We start from the raw sequence: 17,338 nt of genomic DNA, 5'->3' as shown, positions 1-17,338 counted from the left end.
CCTATATTTAGGGGTAGACTACAGCGAGGCACAAGTTAAAATGCTTACTGGTTACTGTGTTAATGCCAATACGTCACCCGTAACTGCAACACGAGCGACGTTACTGCATATTGTTGTCATTTAGAGTCTGTGCACCTCCTGCCAGAGCGACATAAAGATTGTATTAATCAAGTTTGCGACTACTGGTTATGCTAACTTAAAATAAAGAACTAAAAGCTTCCCAACAAGTGTTAAACCTGACATCATACACTGGGGTCTTCTGGTATTTTCAGTTCCATAACTTTATACAGTTATGGATTGATTTGTTTAACTTTTCCCACCGATATGATTCCTGTCTTGCATTGACGAATTCCTAATTTCCAGCAACTGTTGACATGTTTGACAGATACTGTATAAAGTGAAAAACTGAGTGCTGGAAAATAATAAGCCACTCTGTTACACTTTCTCTTCTTAGGGCTGGACAAAGCCAAATGCTTTCCACGTTTGCATCACTTCTTACAAGCTGGTGCTGCAGGATCACCAGGCCTTCAGGCGAAAGTCTTGGCGCTATCTGATCCTCGATGAGGCCCAGAACATCAAGAACTTCAAGTCCCAGCGCTGGCAGAGTCTGCTGAACTTCAACAGGTCAGTGGAGACTGTTTGTGTATATGGGCCCACATCAGAGAGTGAAACCTGGGGCTCAGTGGATGAGGCATGGCCTCTGGATTTTTTTTACACTAAATTCCAAAGTAGTTTTTTGTTTAAAAAAAAAATAAATAAATAAAATAAAAATCTTTTTTTTGCATTTTAATGAAAAAAAAAAAAGATTTACAGATATATTTTGGGGGTATTTAGACTCATGGACAGCAAACATGAATATTTGTATGTACAACTTCTGATTCTTATTGAAGAAAATCATCCTCCTTTCTCTATAATGCTTTCAAAGACATGGTGTCACTCAGTACCATTTGACTTTGAATGTATTTGAAATGCACTGAACTGTTAATCTACAGGCCACAGTTGTGTGTAAATATCTTCACATTTAAAAGTGTTTGTTCTTTTCAAAATGATTGTCATCATTTGGCTGGTGGCCGGGGCCAGCTGGTGGTAATTTCTCACTGTTGTGTGGCGCTCCAAAGAGCCTGGCGCTTGTGCACATGAATAGATGCACGCTCTGAGAACGCACACCTTTATACAGGCTGCAGCGATTCGCTCCGATGATAAATCAAGATTACAACATCATCAGTATTAGGATGTTTCACAGTACCAGCTGAATAGAGAAATACTTGCACAGCATATTAAAAAAAAAGATCCGTTAGAAGTTTGAGAGTGCCTCTCATGTTCAGCATCAAAATGTTGGTTTGTGAGCTTTAAAGCAAATAAAGATGTGCTGCAAGATGCACACTTCAGCGTGGATTGTGCACTAAAAGCTTTTTTAAAAATAATCTATAATCTAAATTGATACTCAGCCCCAGTGAGATGAGCGTAGCCATGCCGACGGTGTAACCGCAAAAATATTTCTACATGAACCTCAGGATTTCCCAGCAGGACGTGGTGTTATTTACTTCACCTGTCAGTGGCTTTAATGCTGTGGCATATTTGGGTTTTAAAAAGAGTTTTATGATTTAGACTATTCCAGCAGACAGAAACACGACTCCAAATAAATGGTTATGTTATTTGTTTGATGGATGTTATAAACTCTTTATGGGGTGAAGATTGCGTTCTCAGCTTGCTGCACCCATGTGGCTAAAATGAGTTAAAGCATGTTTGATATCTTTAGCAGCTGAAAACTCTTATTTTCCTCTTCGTACTCACCTGAAGCTTGAATGATACGACTTTTTTATTTACGTCTCTCCTCGTGTCTGTGCTGATCATAGCCACCGGCGACTGCTGCTGACAGGAACCCCTCTACAGAACAGCCTGATGGAGCTCTGGTCCCTCATGCATTTCCTCATGCCCCACGTCTTCCAGTCCCACCGCGAGTTCAAAGAGTGGTTCTCCAACCCGCTGACGGGAATGATCGAGGGCAGTCAGGAGTACAACGAAGGCCTGGTTAAGAGGCTTCACAAGGTGCTGAGGCCGTTCCTGCTCAGGAGGATCAAGGCTGACGTGGAGAAGCAGATGCCCAAGAAATATGAGCATGTGGTGCGCTGCCGTCTGTCCAAGAGACAGCGATTCCTCTACGATGACTTCATGGCGCAGGCATCGTAAGTTACTGACTCAGCAGGAGGAATTCAAAGTTAATGTAAATTTAGTTTGTGTTTTGAAACGTAGTCACCAAAAGAAGGTGAAACTGGAAAAAAAAAAATGTAATTGAATTTGACCCTAAACCATCTGATTTACAGGACCAGGGAAACGCTGGCCAGTGGTCACTTCATGTCTGTGATTAACATCCTCATGCAGCTTCGCAAAGTGTGCAATCATCCCAACCTTTTTGACCCTCGACCCATCCAGTCTCCCTTCATCATGCAACCCATTATTTTCCACACAGCCTCTCTGGTGCATGACGCCCTGGAGGTATCTCCTTTGAAGGTAAGCCTGAAAATAAAAAGCTTTCATTTGTTCAGAAAGTTGAGCCTGATGGCGTGATTTTTAATCTATTCTAACTTGCTTTTGCATTCTCAGCGCTGCGACGTTTCCATGTTTGACCTTGTTGGTTTGGAGAGCCGCGTGTCCCGTTACCAGGCAGATGTCTTCCTGCCACGCTACAGGGCCAGTCGCCAACTAATCCAGGAGATCATGGAGTCCCCCGAACCTCCTCCAAGGCCCAAACCAGTCCGCATGAAAGTCAACAGGTAAAGGGGGAAAAAAAGAAAGAAAAGAAAAATGCAGATTTGGATACTTGCAAATTTACATGTATTTTGGTTTTCTACGTTACCTGTGTTACCATACCTGTGACATTTATTACATGATATAATTATTGTCCTAAGTGCAGTAGTTCCCATATTTTATGTGTGTCCTCTTTCAGAATGTTTCAGCCGCCTCCTAAAGGTGATAATCGCCCAGTTCTCCTGATGAACAAACCTACCTGCTCCGTCCCCCCTGCAGCACAGACCCCCAAACCACCTCCAGTCACTGAAGTCACCTCAGCTCCTGCACCCGCTCCTGTAGTTCAGCAGGGTAAGCAAGGAATGAAACACCCTTAAAAAGGTGAAACATAAATTTTGCACGTTTTTTCTAATGTATTTTTGTTAAATTTCAGTGGTCTGTTCAGTCGCATCCACTCCTCCTCGCCCATCTCTTCATCCTACCGCTCAAACTGCAGTGAGGTCCAATGCTCCAAAAGCGATGCTGACTGTACGGCCTCCCACTGCTCCCTGCACAGCCACTATCCCAGCTCAGCCGAGTCCAAACCCCAGCAATGTCATGCCCCAGAGGGTCCTGCTTAGTCCAGATATGCAAGCTAGGTTGCCTTGTAAGTACATTTATTTCAAAGCAGATAAGCTGTGATGTTGTTGAAGTATTATCTCATTAAAACTCTGAGCCTGGGGACAGTTTCATGAGCTCCTGTTCAAAATGTAAGTCTCGTCCATTTCTCTCTTTAGATGAAGCATATTTTGAGCGTCTCGGTTTAGATTTCAATTTAATGATTGTTTACTCATTTTCATTGCTGGGTAAAAACCACACAGGAACACAGTGTGTACTCTGCCTCAGGTTGTTTCTTAAGGTGCAGGTGAAAAATAAAGATGGCAGTGCTTAGAAAATCTCAAACACACTTTGCAACTTCTAAAAATGGATCAACCATTAACATACAAGAAAGAGATTAGTCTACTTTTAGTTACAGGAGTCTGTGTGTTCTGTTATTTTCGACCATTCAGTAAGAAAACAAAAGGTATTTGGGGGATTTTTATTAACTAAATGCAGTACAGGTCTCTGTCATTCATTCATAATTAAATTAATTTGTGGTAAAGTGAATGAATTATTATTTCTTACCTACGTGTCTCTTATTTTTCTTCCTAAGCTGGGGAGGTAGTAAGTATAGCCCAGCTGGCTTCTCTGGCAGGTCGGCCTGTGTCGTCGTGTCAAGGAAGCAAACCAGTCACCTTCCAGCTTCAGGGCAACAAGTTGACTCTGTCTGGAGCACAGATCCACCAAGTTCCAGCAGCTTCCTCACGCCCAGTTCAAGGTTGGTGTCTCCCACTAACTGTGGGTTTTCTAGTTTTCACCGATCAGATTTTATGGTTAGTAAAAGGTGTAATACCTCGTTTTGTTTGAACTTCAAAGTGTCATATTGCTGTTTGGGATAGGGGGCTGCTCAAAACAAGTTGTATTATCATTTTTACCTACATTTTGATGCCAGGATTACTTCTGAGTCAAAATATTCTATGCATGTTAATTAACAAGAAAACTTGGGTGCAATCATGTAAATATACTAAATTTAGCCATACAGGCCCTGGAAGTTTGATAGCATTTATCTATTGTGGTTATAGTTTAAATGGGACCAGGATATCCTTTGACCTCATTTTTATCTGATTTGAAATCAGACTAAAGATTAAAGATATTATATGTTTTTGGATTTTTGCAGAATCCCACTGCAGCTGGACTGCTTTATATTCAGTTATGCCAAAGTCTTTTAATCCTTCAATCAGAAGATAATCCACATTGGTCTGCTTCATTTAACTGATGACTGTTATTGTCACCCAAGGGCGATCGTGGCTCAAGAGTTGGGAGTTCGCCTTGTAATCGGAAGGTTGCCGGTTCGAGCCCCGGCTTGGACAGTCTCGGTCGTTGTGTCCTTGGGCAAGACACTTCACCCGTTGCCTACTGGTGGTGGTCAGAGGGCCCGGTGGCGCCAGTGTTCGGCAGCCTCGCCTCTGTCAGTGCGCCCCAGGGTGGCTGTGGCTACAATGTAGCTTGCCATCATCAGTGTGTGATTGTGTGTGTGAATGGGTGGATGACTGGATATGTAAAGCGCTTTGGGGTCCTTAGGGACTAGTAAAGCGCTATATAAATACAGGCCATTTACCATTGTCCCATAATTGTGATTGATTTCTTATTTACATAAATCCCATCCCGTCCCATAATTAGGGAATAATTAAAGTCCTTATAACAGTCTGGTTCACTGTCACTCTACAGGTAATGTGATAAACCTGGTCCCCGGTGGCGTGCAGCATCACCTCATCAGCCAACCTGCACAGGTGGCTGTCCAGAGTACAGTCAGCACACACCCTGCAAACAATCCCTCTGCTGCCCCCCCTGCTAATCGCCTGCCACACAACACCACCTCTCAAGGTGTTAAATCCTTCTCCCTCCTCCTTTTATTTTAAGTATGAGACTTCCTGCTGGATATATGTAACCCATGTTTGTATATTTAATGTTTTCCAGTGTCCTCAACCATGGTGAGCAGCCCTGGGGTCGTGAAGATCGTTGTGCGTCAGTCAACAGGCAAGGAGGGCGGGCCTGTGCCCACCCTGGCTGTGGCCCCTTCCCCTCGTGTCGCTCCCCAGCCATCCCCTTCCCTGCACCCACACGCCAACACGACCCCCGTCAGGAACACCGCTCCACTGCAAATTGCCCAGCGCACCCCTGGTCCTGCTACCGCCCACTACACCATAGCTCCTCCCAGAAACCCTAGCTCAGCCCCGAACCAGCCCCAACCCCCTCGCCCTGTCCTCAAAGTAGTGCAGCCTCCTCCTCCATCGAGCACAGAACAGCCAGGTGAGAGAACGGGCTTGAGCTGTTATTCTCACTGAGCTGAAATTCAGATTGAATTCAGATGAAATGAAGATTGCATGACAAACCGAGCTGGGTCCAGTTTTTAAGCTTTATTTCTTCTTTTCCCTAACAACCTGCTGCAAGTTAATAAAATTTAATGTATAATGAAACATACAGGCATGCAAAAAGGTATTTTTAAGTAATGAAAATAATTGGATTTGAAATCGAATAAAACAGAGATGCAAAAGAAGAAGAAATAAAAGTGAAATTGACTTTAAAGCAAATCCGTATTGAGTTTTTTACAGGAGGCTGTTTTCTCTTCTGTCTTTCTGCAGCTCCAGCTCAGGTGAGCGCCTCTTCTTCTGCTCCAAAGACCTCAGCAACACCGCGGGAAAGTAGCAGCAGCAGTCAGACAGCAGTTAGCACAAAGTCAAAGTCCAATCTGGGTGCAAAAGCCTTCCCTCCACCCAGGAAGGTGCCTCGTCCTGCTCCCCGTTCGCCTTTCTACATGGTAAGCAGTTTGTCCCTCTTGGACTTCACCTTTTAGATATTTAAAGCATCTGCAATCATTTTTTTTGAGGTGTTACCCAATACCTCTTCACCTAGTTAAAATAAATGCCCCCCTGTACTGAGACAATCTAATGTCCTGTTATTTTGGAACCATGCATCAGCGCTATGTAGACATGAACCGGGACGTTTCTAAACTGAAAAGATGCATGAAACATCAGTTTAAAAAAACAACAACAAACAAACCAAACTTTATGTGTGCCAAATCTCAGAGCGATGGAGTTGTAAAGACAAGTTTGATCATAGCATTCAGTCAGCAGGGCTCAGCTCACTAAAATAAAACTACATAATCAAAGAGGTTTCACTGTTACGCACAGGTATGGATTTGACATGTTCCGGCTTGTGATACTGGCTCCGTGAGACTTTTAGAAAAGCTTCCACAAAGAAAATTAAAGGTTCATTATTTTGCTTTTACATCAGGATAAGTTTGTTATACTCATAGCTGCCATACCCAAACTGTTCCAACAGGTTTTTGCACTTCAGTAGCCGACTTGTAAAAGTGTTTTTGAAGTCTTTATGTGGATCACAATGTTTAGATTAAGGCGGTATGGGAACATTAAAAACCATAATCTATGATCTTTAAATGTTATTGGTTAAATTGAAGCATGTCAATAAATTATATACATCTCTGATGCCAGTTTACCAGTTTGGCAATTTTTTTTTTTTTTTTTTTTTTAATAATTGAAATTCATTCATCACCATCGGCATACAGCAATAAATGATTTAGCCTACCTTGTTTAGTAGACAATAAACTGGTTTTATAGAATAAAATGTCAGGCTCAATAAAACTGGATTAAAAAAGCTGACAAAGTGCAGTAAAACACCAGAACAGAAAACAGATCAGCTCAGTTTATCAGGTTGAAATAAAGTGTAAGTGTCAGCGTTTTTCCTCTCCTGTGGTGCAGACGGTGGTCAAGTTTATCAATGAACAATAAGTTTGTCATGTGAACTTCAAAGTAGATTTTTTTTTTTCCAGTTTATTTCCGCTGCCCCCAACTGGTAAAGGAAATCAATTACAATCATTTTTTCTCCATTGTACATTTAAACAAGACTGAGCCTGATATACGAGCATGTTTTTCTTAAATATGCTGTCAACACTGCCCTGATTTCTGTAGCCTCCATTTACTTGTATCTCTTTACCTCAACAGTCATGGCTTGCAGACTCTGAGAAACAGCAGCACGACAGCCGGCTGGACTTCATCTTTCGAGTCAACGAACTCCACTGTGGAGCAAAGCCCATGTACGGTCAGGAGGTTCTGGACTTCCTGACTTTCCTGCCCGGTCGTCGTCCATCACCTGCTGCCCTGAACCCTCAGGGAGAGTGGGGCCGCTCTGGCCAGAGCAGCTGTCTGTATGCACAGCAGCAAAACGAGCACGACTACTGGTTTCACAGTCACGCTGTAAGAGAGGCCATCCACAGCATCGAAGGACGGCTGGAGCTGCTGAGTGACATCATAGACCGGTACTTAGCTTAACAGTCGTTTGGTTATTTGATATTACAAAGCTTCAGCTAAGGAGAAGGAGCTAACTTTGCTGTTTGTTTAGGTACACATTTGCAATTCCTCCAGTGGAAGCTCCACCCATCTCCATGCACTGCTGCCATCCTCCGCCATCTCTGAACCACAAGCAGGCAGTCTTCTCCTCCATGTTATCAGCTGAAGTCACGCCGCTCACTCGCAGCCTCCACCACGTCCAGTCCTATATGAGGACACAGTTCCCTGACCTGAGGCTCATACAGTACGACTGTGGTGAGTTCTCAGTGTGGTTTTTTGTTTTGTTTTGTTTTACAGAAAACCATGGAGCACCTTGTGGCAATCCACACCTACATCAGATACTCCTAATCACAAAATCTAAGGTTTAAATAAAAACGGTGTTGACTTGCAGGGGTGACACAAAGCAGGAAAATCCAGGACTGTCTAAGTATCCATTCTCACCTATAAGCCTTTGACAGGATGTTTGATAAGACTGTCATTTACTAAGGTGGGGGTCACCCACAGCTTAGATCCCATTCATCCCTCATCACTGACTCGATCCCAGATGCACACTGGCAACAACTTTAGCAAAACTCTCGACTGTACTGCAAAATTGGCACTAAATTTTCTTGAAATAGTATTTGGTTAGTCTTTTCTTTCCACCACTGTGTTTTATGCATAAAAGGCTGCTTCAAAGAGTTTACTCCATGTGCGATTATTAAATAATTTTATGCTCCTGCAGCTTGTTTTGCTTGCTGGTGGCTCATTTTGTGTCTTCTGTCTCCTGTTTTCAGGTAAGCTTCAGACTCTCCACACGTTGCTGCGAAAGCTGAAGGCGGGAGGCCACAGGGTGCTGATTTTCACTCAGATGACTCGAATGCTGGATGTGCTGGAGCAGTTCCTCAACTACCACGGACACATCTACCTCCGTCTGGACGGCAGCACCCGGGTGGAGCAGAGACAGGTCAGCAGTGATGGTGTTTTGATAGCGTAATCTTCACCTGTTCCGCTTCCAGGCAAGAACGAGAAAGCTGTAGTCTGTCTGTGATGCTCATTTCCTCTGTTTGTCTTCTGCACGCCACCACCAGGCGCTCATGGAGCGCTTCAATGCAGATCGACGCATCTTCTGCTTCATTTTGTCAACCCGCAGCGGCGGCGTCGGGGTCAATCTGACCGGGGCCGACACTGTGGTGTTCTACGACAGTGACTGGAACCCCACCATGGATGCTCAGGCTCAGGACCGATGCCACCGAATCGGCCAGACCCGCGACGTCCACATCTATAGGTGACTTTCTTTTTCCCTGCTTTTACTAAAAAAAAAATAATCCTCACATAAAAACTTTCCCAAATCAAAGCTCACTCCCTTAGCTAAGATTTAAGATGCTTTGTTGTCATTATGTAGTCACATAATGAAATTCCGTGTGGTAGTTCTCAGCTTAAAGTCAGACACAATACTATAAAACAGAGACAGACATACAATAAATAAGCATACACAATAGAGGACTCACAGACAAAAGACACAAAGAGAAACAAAAAGCTGAGAGCACAGAGCCGCTGCATTGAACATAACATATGTTGTCAACATCTGTTTGACACATACGAGCGTTCATCTTGTTTGACTTAAACTGATGAGCATCTCCTACCTTCTTTGCATAATTTCAGAAGCAAAAGCAACAAAAAAAAAAAGTAGGAATAAAAATCTAAAGTTTAAAATGGAAATTGGAGCTCAGTAGTCTCTGAATTTAAAAGATCTGCAGAATCTGGTTAAACGCTTCACACCACCTGGTCAGCACCAACCCATCTGGGTGTAGGGGGGAGGTTTTATACACCCGATAATCATTGGCCCAGTGAAAAATAGAAATGTGATTTTTAAAAGACTAAATCGTTTTATGTTCCTCCTCAGGTTGATCAGTGAGCGCACGGTGGAGGAGAACATTTTGAAGAAGGCAAACCAGAAGAGGATGCTGGGAGATATGGCTATCGAAGGAGGAAACTTCACCACGGCCTTCTTTAAACAGGTATCACGTTTACACGGGGCCTTCTTTGTAAAATAAATGCCCTTCAGTCAAGCCTTTTTTTTCCTTCTTTCTTCTTTTGTGTCTGGATAAGCTCAGTGATTCATCTGTGCATGATTAATAGTTGAAAGGCGCTCAAACATGTGGGTGGGTGCTTGGTGCATAATTGAATACAGTCACTGGTATCATGTGAAGGGATGTTTTTCCAGTGCTGGATGACAGGCCGAGACCTCATCCCCCTTTTAATTAAATTTGTTCAAACTGTCTTTTATACAAATACTACTTGTGCTTTTTTTTTTCTTCTTCTTTTTTTTTTTTTTTTGAAGTATAATGGAGTTTCTTCTAATTGGTCTTTTTGAGTTTAGTGTGTTGATGACATTAAGCAGTTCAAGTGCCTCTTGTTTTCTCTGTCTCATCAAGCACACATAACCCGTTCTGCCTTTGCTAAATGTGTCCGACTGTCACTTTGTTCCTCAGCAAACCATCAGAGAGCTGTTTGATGTGAATGAGGGGGAGAAGAAGGAGGCGGCGGTGGAGCTGTCGGTGCCCCAGGCTGAGGAGGAGGAAGCCGTCAACAAGCAGAGCACCACCATCCTGGAGCAGGTTAGAAACTTGGTGTACTGGATATTTACCACCCACCTTTTGGTGATTACCAGGAACAAAATGTACATTTACTGAAAGTCTTAGATGCAATATAAACTGAATCAGGTTTTTGCTCTCAGCCTATTGAAATGAAAAGCTTAAAAAAAAAAAAGATCTCCTGTTAAAGGTGATCTTCTTATGAACTTCTGGACTGTTTCAAGGACTTTTCAAGAATTTAGCGATTCCTTTATTGACATTACTCATCGATTCAATTCTTGCTTGATCAACACTGGGTTCTCATTGGCTCTGTTTTGACATCTAAGCAGGAACAAAGAAATTACATTCATGCAAATCAATTGTATACTGTGGGTCAAATGTTTGTTGAGGTATTTCCCGTCTTTGTTGTGATCAGTGTTCAAACTTTGCTCAAAAAAGTAATTATGACACAGAACACTTTTCTCAAAAGTAATGCAGTACATGACTTAATTACTCCTGGGAAAAAGTACTTTGTTATACTACTTGTCACATTACTTTCACTCTGCGTTCTTGGCTAGCTTAGCGTTAGCATGCTGTCTGGGCAGATTCTTTTAAAGAACCGTTGTTGGTTTTTTTTGTGTTAGCACCATAATGCAGTTGTTTCTGTCCTGGGTATGCAAGTTTCCACTTTACCGTTCATCTCGTCCTTTTGTACAATAAAAGTAAATGTTCAAATCCATGCTCTAGACTGCTTCGCTATTTTCCTCCTCTGACACAAACTGAAATCAGCTGATTGTGCAAGAACCGTAATTGAACTGGTTTTCTTCAATAACTGGTTCTCGATTCCCATCCCTAATGGCTCCCAGTTTTGTCGCTTGATCTAACACGAGAACTCCTGTCGTGTTCCTCCTCTACTTGTGCCCTGGCTGTACTTGAACTCTTGATCTCCTCCACCATGTCAAATCCTTGATAATGCACATTTTCAAAAATGTTCTTGCACTGTGCCGTGTGCTGGGACGCACCACAGTTTAGATAATTTCTGCTGACACCCAGGGCTTAAAAATGAAGCCATCTGAGGCTGGCTTTGAAAGCAAGCCATCCCCATATTCATGTAAACATGTATATGAGGATGGCGATGGTGTTAAAATGCCCAAATTTACAGCAGGACTAAACCCATTTATAGACCAGTACAAAAACATTTCTGGACTCTATGGATAGTTTCATCCTTTTCCAACTCTGCAGGAGACGGAATTTATAATAACTCCTCCATCTGGTCAGGGTGTTGTAGCTGCTATTTCTCCCCTCCTCCAATTCCATTCACTAACCTGGACCACTGTTTGAAAAGAATACAATAGAATAACTTCGGAGATTCGACCAATTTGACTAGGCTAAGTTATTTGATTTTTAAAACCTGAACTTTATTTCACCCCTTGTACGCAGACATAATCCAAGAGTCAGGAAAAAGTTTAACTCCTGCCACATTTATCATGCTTGTGGACATTTACCTGATTATCTCCATCTGTTTGCTTCAGGCGCTGTGTCGTGCCGAGGATGAGGAGGACATAGTGGCGGCCTCTCAGGCCAAAGCAGAGCAGGTGGCCGAACTGGCGGAGTTCAACGAAAACATACCGCTCGATGACGGCGGGGAGCAGGAGGAAGTGGAGGAGCTCTCTAAAGCCGAGCAGGAAATAGCCGCACTGGTGGAGCAGGTGAGTAAAAACACATCGGCTATAAAAATGTATAATATAATAAAATATTAATGCTCTGCTGAATCTTTGAATTACCATTTGTTTAAACGCACCTTTTCCTCTGCTTGTCTTTAGCTCACTCCCATTGAGCGCTACGCCATGAACTTCCTGGAAGCTTCGTTAGAAGATGTGTGCAAAGAGGAGTTGAAGCAGGCTGAGGTAAAATCACAACTTTCAACTTCAGCTTAATAATTAGTGATTAATACTTGAAAGTAATTTAGACAATAAAGGGAAAAGCAGGAACGAGAACTAGAAAATATTTGATTTCGGTTTAAGTCAAACATTTTTAACTTGATAAAACTTTAAAGAAAATCTTCTCCTCTTGTGTGTTTAGGAACAGGTGGAGGCTGCCAGGAAGGGTCTGGACCAGGCAAAGGAGGAGGGCCTGAAGCTCCACACATCATCTGATGATGACGAGGACGACTTTTTGTCAACACCAACTTCTGCTGAACCCGCCCATCCAGCTCCAGCCCGTCGTGGTCGTAAACCCAAGGACAAGACTGCCACCTCTACAAGGACTAGCGGCCGACTCCGTGGGGCCTCGCCTGAAACTGAGCCTGAGCCCACGACTCCCAGAGAAGTGCCTGAAAGATCCCGCTCAGGTCTGAGAGGACAAGGAGCTGCCAAAGACACAGGTTCTGCGTCTACGATCCCATCCCGCACAGACCACCACAAAACGTCATCATCCACCCGGGTTCAAGATTCCTCCAAATCTTCGAAAGCGTCATCTCCCGCCAGAGATCACCAGAACGCCAAAACCAGGACTCAACCAAACCGCTCCCATCCCAGCCCAGTGCCTTCCCCTCCTACAGCCTCGCCCCCTGGTGGGAAACAGCAGTGTGCTGGGGAGACGGACAGTAAAATCTCCAAAACGGGGAGGGAGGAGAAGGAGGTGGAGAAGGAGAGGAGGGCGTCTGAGTCATCGCTGGAGTCCAGCTGTCCGGCGGATCATCAGACTAAGGATGATGACAGTAAAGACTGCGCCATGTCTCCTCCCTCCACCAGCTCACGGTCGCCTCGCAAGCGGCAGTCAGCTGACGGTGAAGTGCTGCGGGGACTGGTTGAAGATTCACCATCAGCCAAAGTTCTGCGGAAGCTCCCGGGCCGGCTAGTCACAGTGGTGGAAGAGAAAGAGCCACGAAAGAGGCGGCGGCGAGGAAGTGGGACGGGAGGTGGTTGCTCTTCAGAAGAGGCAACGGCGGAGGACAGCGGTGCTGGATTTGTTGACGAGCCAAACAAGGAGGACGCATCACAGAGCCCAGATGGCAAAACTAAAGAGACTGTTACCAAATCCCCTCTGGACCAAGACGCTACCCCAAGTCCGCCTGTGCACCCTCAGCCTGTCAGAGGCTATCCTCCATATTCCCCTCCTCATCTGTCTCCTGACATGCCAGTGCTGAGGAATCTTCCCGTGCGGCGCAGATTGGAAACCGAATCTCGTATGGCTGCCCAGATGGGAGAGCAGCATCTAGGGAGAGGACGGGGAGTGAACCAGTCCAAGAAAACGGACATCCCACCAGGCAGAGACGCTGCTTCCGCCTCTGCTGCGGAGTCCAGCGTGAACTCTCTCATGCCACCTTTGAAAAGAAAGAGGGGCCGGCCCCCTAAGACTCCCACAAGACTACCTGAACTTGACAACGCATCAACCACATGCCCACATCCCATCTCGGCAATTGAGGAAGGAAACCCGCCACTGTCCCCTAAACGTAAGAGGGGTCGTCCCCGCAAGGACTCAACGACCACGCTAGAGACCGTTAATGAGAGTCAGAACACTGATCTATCTAAAAGTGATTCCAGGACAGAACTGACGATCTCAGAGACCCCGCCTCCTGCTGCTATTTTTGAAATGACTCGGTCTTCACAGTCGACCAAAGCTGATCAGACAGACACTAAAATTGAGGCTTTGGCCCCGCCTCCAAATCCAGCCTCCTCAACAAAGTCAGATGAAGTTTCCACACCTGTCTCACTTCCCACTTCACCTGCAACCCAGGTGACCTCACTGATCTCTGAGACTGCCTCTCCCCAAGTGGTTGCTTCAGCCCCAGCTCCAAGTCCAGCACCAGCACCAGTCCTCTCTTCTTCCACGTATACCTCCACCCCCGTCAGCAACACAGCTCCGTCTCCACCTGTCAGCGATGTCTCACCTCCTCCTCCAGGTGTTAAACCAACACTTGTGGTTTCCACAGTTTCAGATGCTGCTGTTCAACCAGCTGTGGAGGCAACCACCACCACAACCACACCAATTACACACTCCACTCCACCCACTACGTCATCTTTCAAAGCTGTTAAAGACCCCACCCCAACACTCACAACAGCTGCTACCACAGCGTCTGTAACAGTTAGTATTACACCACAAGTCACCACTGCAATGACATCACCTCCAACTACTTCTCTTGTGAAGGACTTGCCACAAGCCTCTCTAGCCTCCACACCCTCCAGTCATCCTGTATCGAGTCTGGATACAGTTTCACCCAAGCAGACCCCTCCAACTACACCTTCCCCCAAACAGACCTCCCCAGCTCCATCTTTACCCAAGCAGAGCCTTCAAGCTACAGCTTCGCCTAAACAAGCCCCTGTAGCTACACCTTCCCCCAAGCAGACCTCCCCAGCTCCACCTTCGCCCAAGCAAACCTCCCCAGCTCCACCTTCGCCCAAGCAGACCTCCCCAGCTCCACCTTCGCCCAAGCAGACCCCTCCAGCTACAGCTACGACTGTGACAGCTCCAGTAAAAACAGCACAAACCAGTATGTTAGACTCAATCCAGACAGTGTCTGACAAGACTTCTACATCACCACCAGTCAAAACAGTGGCACCATCTTCTGGTAATACAGCTCCACCTTCCCCTCCAGCCAAAGCAAAGACAATTGAGACTGCTAACAAAAGCCCGACCGAACAAGCATCACCAACTGCAGAGGTTCAGGAACATGTAGAGCCCGAAAAGCCTTCAGCATCAAGTCCAGTCTGCACGCCTCCTCCAACTACAACTTCCCCAAGTGCTGTTACACCTGCAGAGGCAAAGAAGGCTTCAGCAGCTTCATCACCCCCAGCAGAAGGAGTAACAACACCTTCAACTGCAGCGCCATCCAAAGTCCTCACTTCTTCTTCTCCTCCCAAAACTGCAGAAAAGACTGACAAGACACCTCCGGTAACAGCTACAACATCAGCATCACTGTCTGTCACCATAGCTACATCATCACCAGAAAAGTCTGCTTCCCTAGGGTCAACAACCACAACCATCACCCCTGCTTCAGTAGCTACAGTCACAGCATCCACAACCAAAACAGCTCCACCCGTGTCCACTACACAAACCTCTGCAGTCACTTCCTCTCAGCTACAAACTTCTTCATCCACAAGTGTTCCTGCACCATCTCAGACCGAGGAAGCCACACCTGCTCCCATATCCGCTCCCTCATCCACTCCCCTCGTTGCACCATCTTTAGAGCCATCAACAGAGAAAGAGTCAGCTTCTAAAAGCGACCAAGAAGAGGTGACAGAAATGGAGGCTGAAGCTGCGATGAGTAAGGAAGACGACGACAAAAACTCAGACATTAGCCAGTCTCAGCCTAAAAGAAGAAAGGTGGAGAGTTCCTCTGAGACCAAAGAGTCAGGAAGGCCCCAAGGAGTGGGACGAGAAACAAAAACCACAACCCCCATTCCGAAAGATGAAGCTAACCCTCTGGAAGAAGAGAAAACTACTGAGGATCAGAAACCTGCTATCCAGAAAAGGTCACTTAGTCGCCAGAGTAGCCAGGAGTCTGCTTGCTCTTCTTCGCCATCGTCTGGGTGCTCTACCTCCACCCTCACCCGCCATGCCCACCACAAGAGGACCTACGAGAACAGACATCCTACCAAGAAGAGGCGAGTGGATCCTACATCAGAGGCAGGGAAGGAGGACAAGGAGGAACATGGCGAGGAGGAGGAGGAGAAGATAGAAGAGGGTAGTGAGACGGACCTTCCCCCCACTGCCTCTCGAAGGAGGCGCTCCAGGTCTCTTTCCTCTTCCTCCTCCGACTCTGACAGCAGCAACAGCAGGAAGGAGCACCGGCTCACTCGCTCAGCAAAACGCAGGCTCCAAGATCAGGAGAAGGAAAAGTGCACCAAGGACAGGAAGGGAGCCAAACCAGCACGCAGCTCGGACAGAAATGCGTCAAACAACGCCAATGCGTCCACAGGAGGAGAGTCGGGCAGCGATACGTCTTCTGTTAGGATCACCAGGAAGTCTGTGGGATCACAGCCGCCACAGGACACTAAAACGCTGACCAACAGCACGCCCTCGCTACCTCCTGAGCCAGAGGTTCTAGGGAAAAGGTGCTCAGCACTCAATGCAGCAGCCAAGCTTTTAGCTATGAAAGGCAGGGTGGACACCCCAGGCCACACACCTCGGAAAGACTTCACCCCTAAAGCTCCTGCGACTTCCACCACTGCCCCTTCGGACAAAAACCAAAAGCCTAAAAGTAAAAGTGTGCCAGCCTCTCCTCAGAGCAACTCTGTGACCAATAACAAAAGCAGCAAACCTTCAACACCCAATCAGGCGAGCCGATCTACATCACGCTCCACCAGACAGTGCCCTGGCTCTCTGGTTCCACCCTTAGAGGTGGAGTACAAGAGGCCTAAACCAGAGGAGAAAGAGAGAGGGAGCAGGAAGTCCTCGAGGGGCAAGGAAGGCGAGGGAGAGACGCGATCGTCGTCAAGGGGCCACAGCGCCTGCAGCAGCATGAGCAGTGATGGCGAGGGCGACTGCGGCGGACGCAGCAGCAGAAGCCGCAGCAGCAGCAACAGCAGCCAGCGCACCCTCAGCTCCCAGAACACGGAGCACCGAGGTTCCCGCTCCCGTGCCACTTCCTCCGGCAGCGAGCGGGAGAGGGACCGCAGCCCTGAGCGGGCAAAGAGCCGTGACAAAAAGGAGAAACAACACCGAGAGAGTCGCAAGGAGAGCAGGAGGTCCCAGAAGCTCTCGCAGGATGTGACCAGCAGCTCGGGAACAGAGGGGTCAACGCCAGACAGGGTGCTACGGAGTGTTGCTGCACTCGCTGCAGTGCAGGCCCGCTCACCGGCCGCAAGCACCCGCTCCTCCTCAAGCCAACAGCGTCACAATAAGACATGATTGGAGTGCCAAAGGGGAGAATTAAAAAAAACAAAAAAAAAACAGAAGCGAGGGTGTGGCGGAGCGTGATACGAGAGCATGACGTGATCTCCAAGGTTGCTGCTTTGTCTGCACTCTGAGGAAAAACAAGAGCAAACTGAGTGCTGCACAAGCCAGGGACCTCACCGCCTCTCGGGCCCTCTCCCTTTCTAGTCGGGGCACGCCAGCTCTGCTTTTGAGCGCTGGGGGAAGGCTCAGGGA

General features: G+C 46.3%; 1 protein-coding gene across 3 annotated transcripts in view; it reads left to right on the top strand.

Annotated features, from left to right (window-relative positions):
* srcap (Snf2-related CREBBP activator protein) overlaps positions 1-17,140 on the top strand; it is a 40,266-nt gene extending 23,126 nt beyond the window's left edge. Inside the window, exons 15-33 of one of the 3 annotated variants that reach the window (XM_026178029.1) lie at positions 455-624; positions 1,857-2,186; positions 2,325-2,511; positions 2,605-2,774; positions 2,948-3,099; positions 3,182-3,394; positions 3,941-4,105; positions 5,056-5,211; positions 5,305-5,364; positions 5,970-6,145; positions 7,350-7,663; positions 7,747-7,949; positions 8,468-8,637; positions 8,762-8,958; positions 9,577-9,691; positions 10,166-10,291; positions 11,779-11,955; positions 12,070-12,153; positions 12,329-17,140. In XM_026178029.1, coding sequence (XP_026033814.1) covers positions 455-624; positions 1,857-2,186; positions 2,325-2,511; positions 2,605-2,774; positions 2,948-3,099; positions 3,182-3,394; positions 3,941-4,105; positions 5,056-5,211; positions 5,305-5,364; positions 5,970-6,145; positions 7,350-7,663; positions 7,747-7,949; positions 8,468-8,637; positions 8,762-8,958; positions 9,577-9,691; positions 10,166-10,291; positions 11,779-11,955; positions 12,070-12,153; positions 12,329-17,098 — 7,935 coding nt within the window. In that variant the 3' untranslated portion in view covers positions 17,099-17,140. Of the gene's footprint in view, positions 1-454; positions 625-1,856; positions 2,187-2,324; positions 2,512-2,604; positions 2,775-2,947; positions 3,100-3,181; positions 3,395-3,940; positions 4,106-5,055; positions 5,212-5,304; positions 5,638-5,969; positions 6,146-7,349; positions 7,664-7,746; positions 7,950-8,467; positions 8,638-8,761; positions 8,959-9,576; positions 9,692-10,165; positions 10,292-11,778; positions 11,956-12,069; positions 12,154-12,328 lie in introns of all 3 variants that reach the window. The other 2 variants (XM_026178027.1, XM_026178028.1) reach the window with 2 other exon arrangements.
* Positions 17,141-17,338: the final 198 nt, after the last annotated feature.

This window comes from Astatotilapia calliptera, chromosome 8 (genome assembly GCF_900246225.1).
Source record: "Astatotilapia calliptera chromosome 8, fAstCal1.2, whole genome shotgun sequence".
In the NCBI taxonomy this organism is placed as follows: domain Eukaryota; kingdom Metazoa; phylum Chordata; class Actinopteri; order Cichliformes; family Cichlidae; genus Astatotilapia; species Astatotilapia calliptera.
This window is presented reverse-complemented; position numbering and strand designations above follow the sequence as displayed.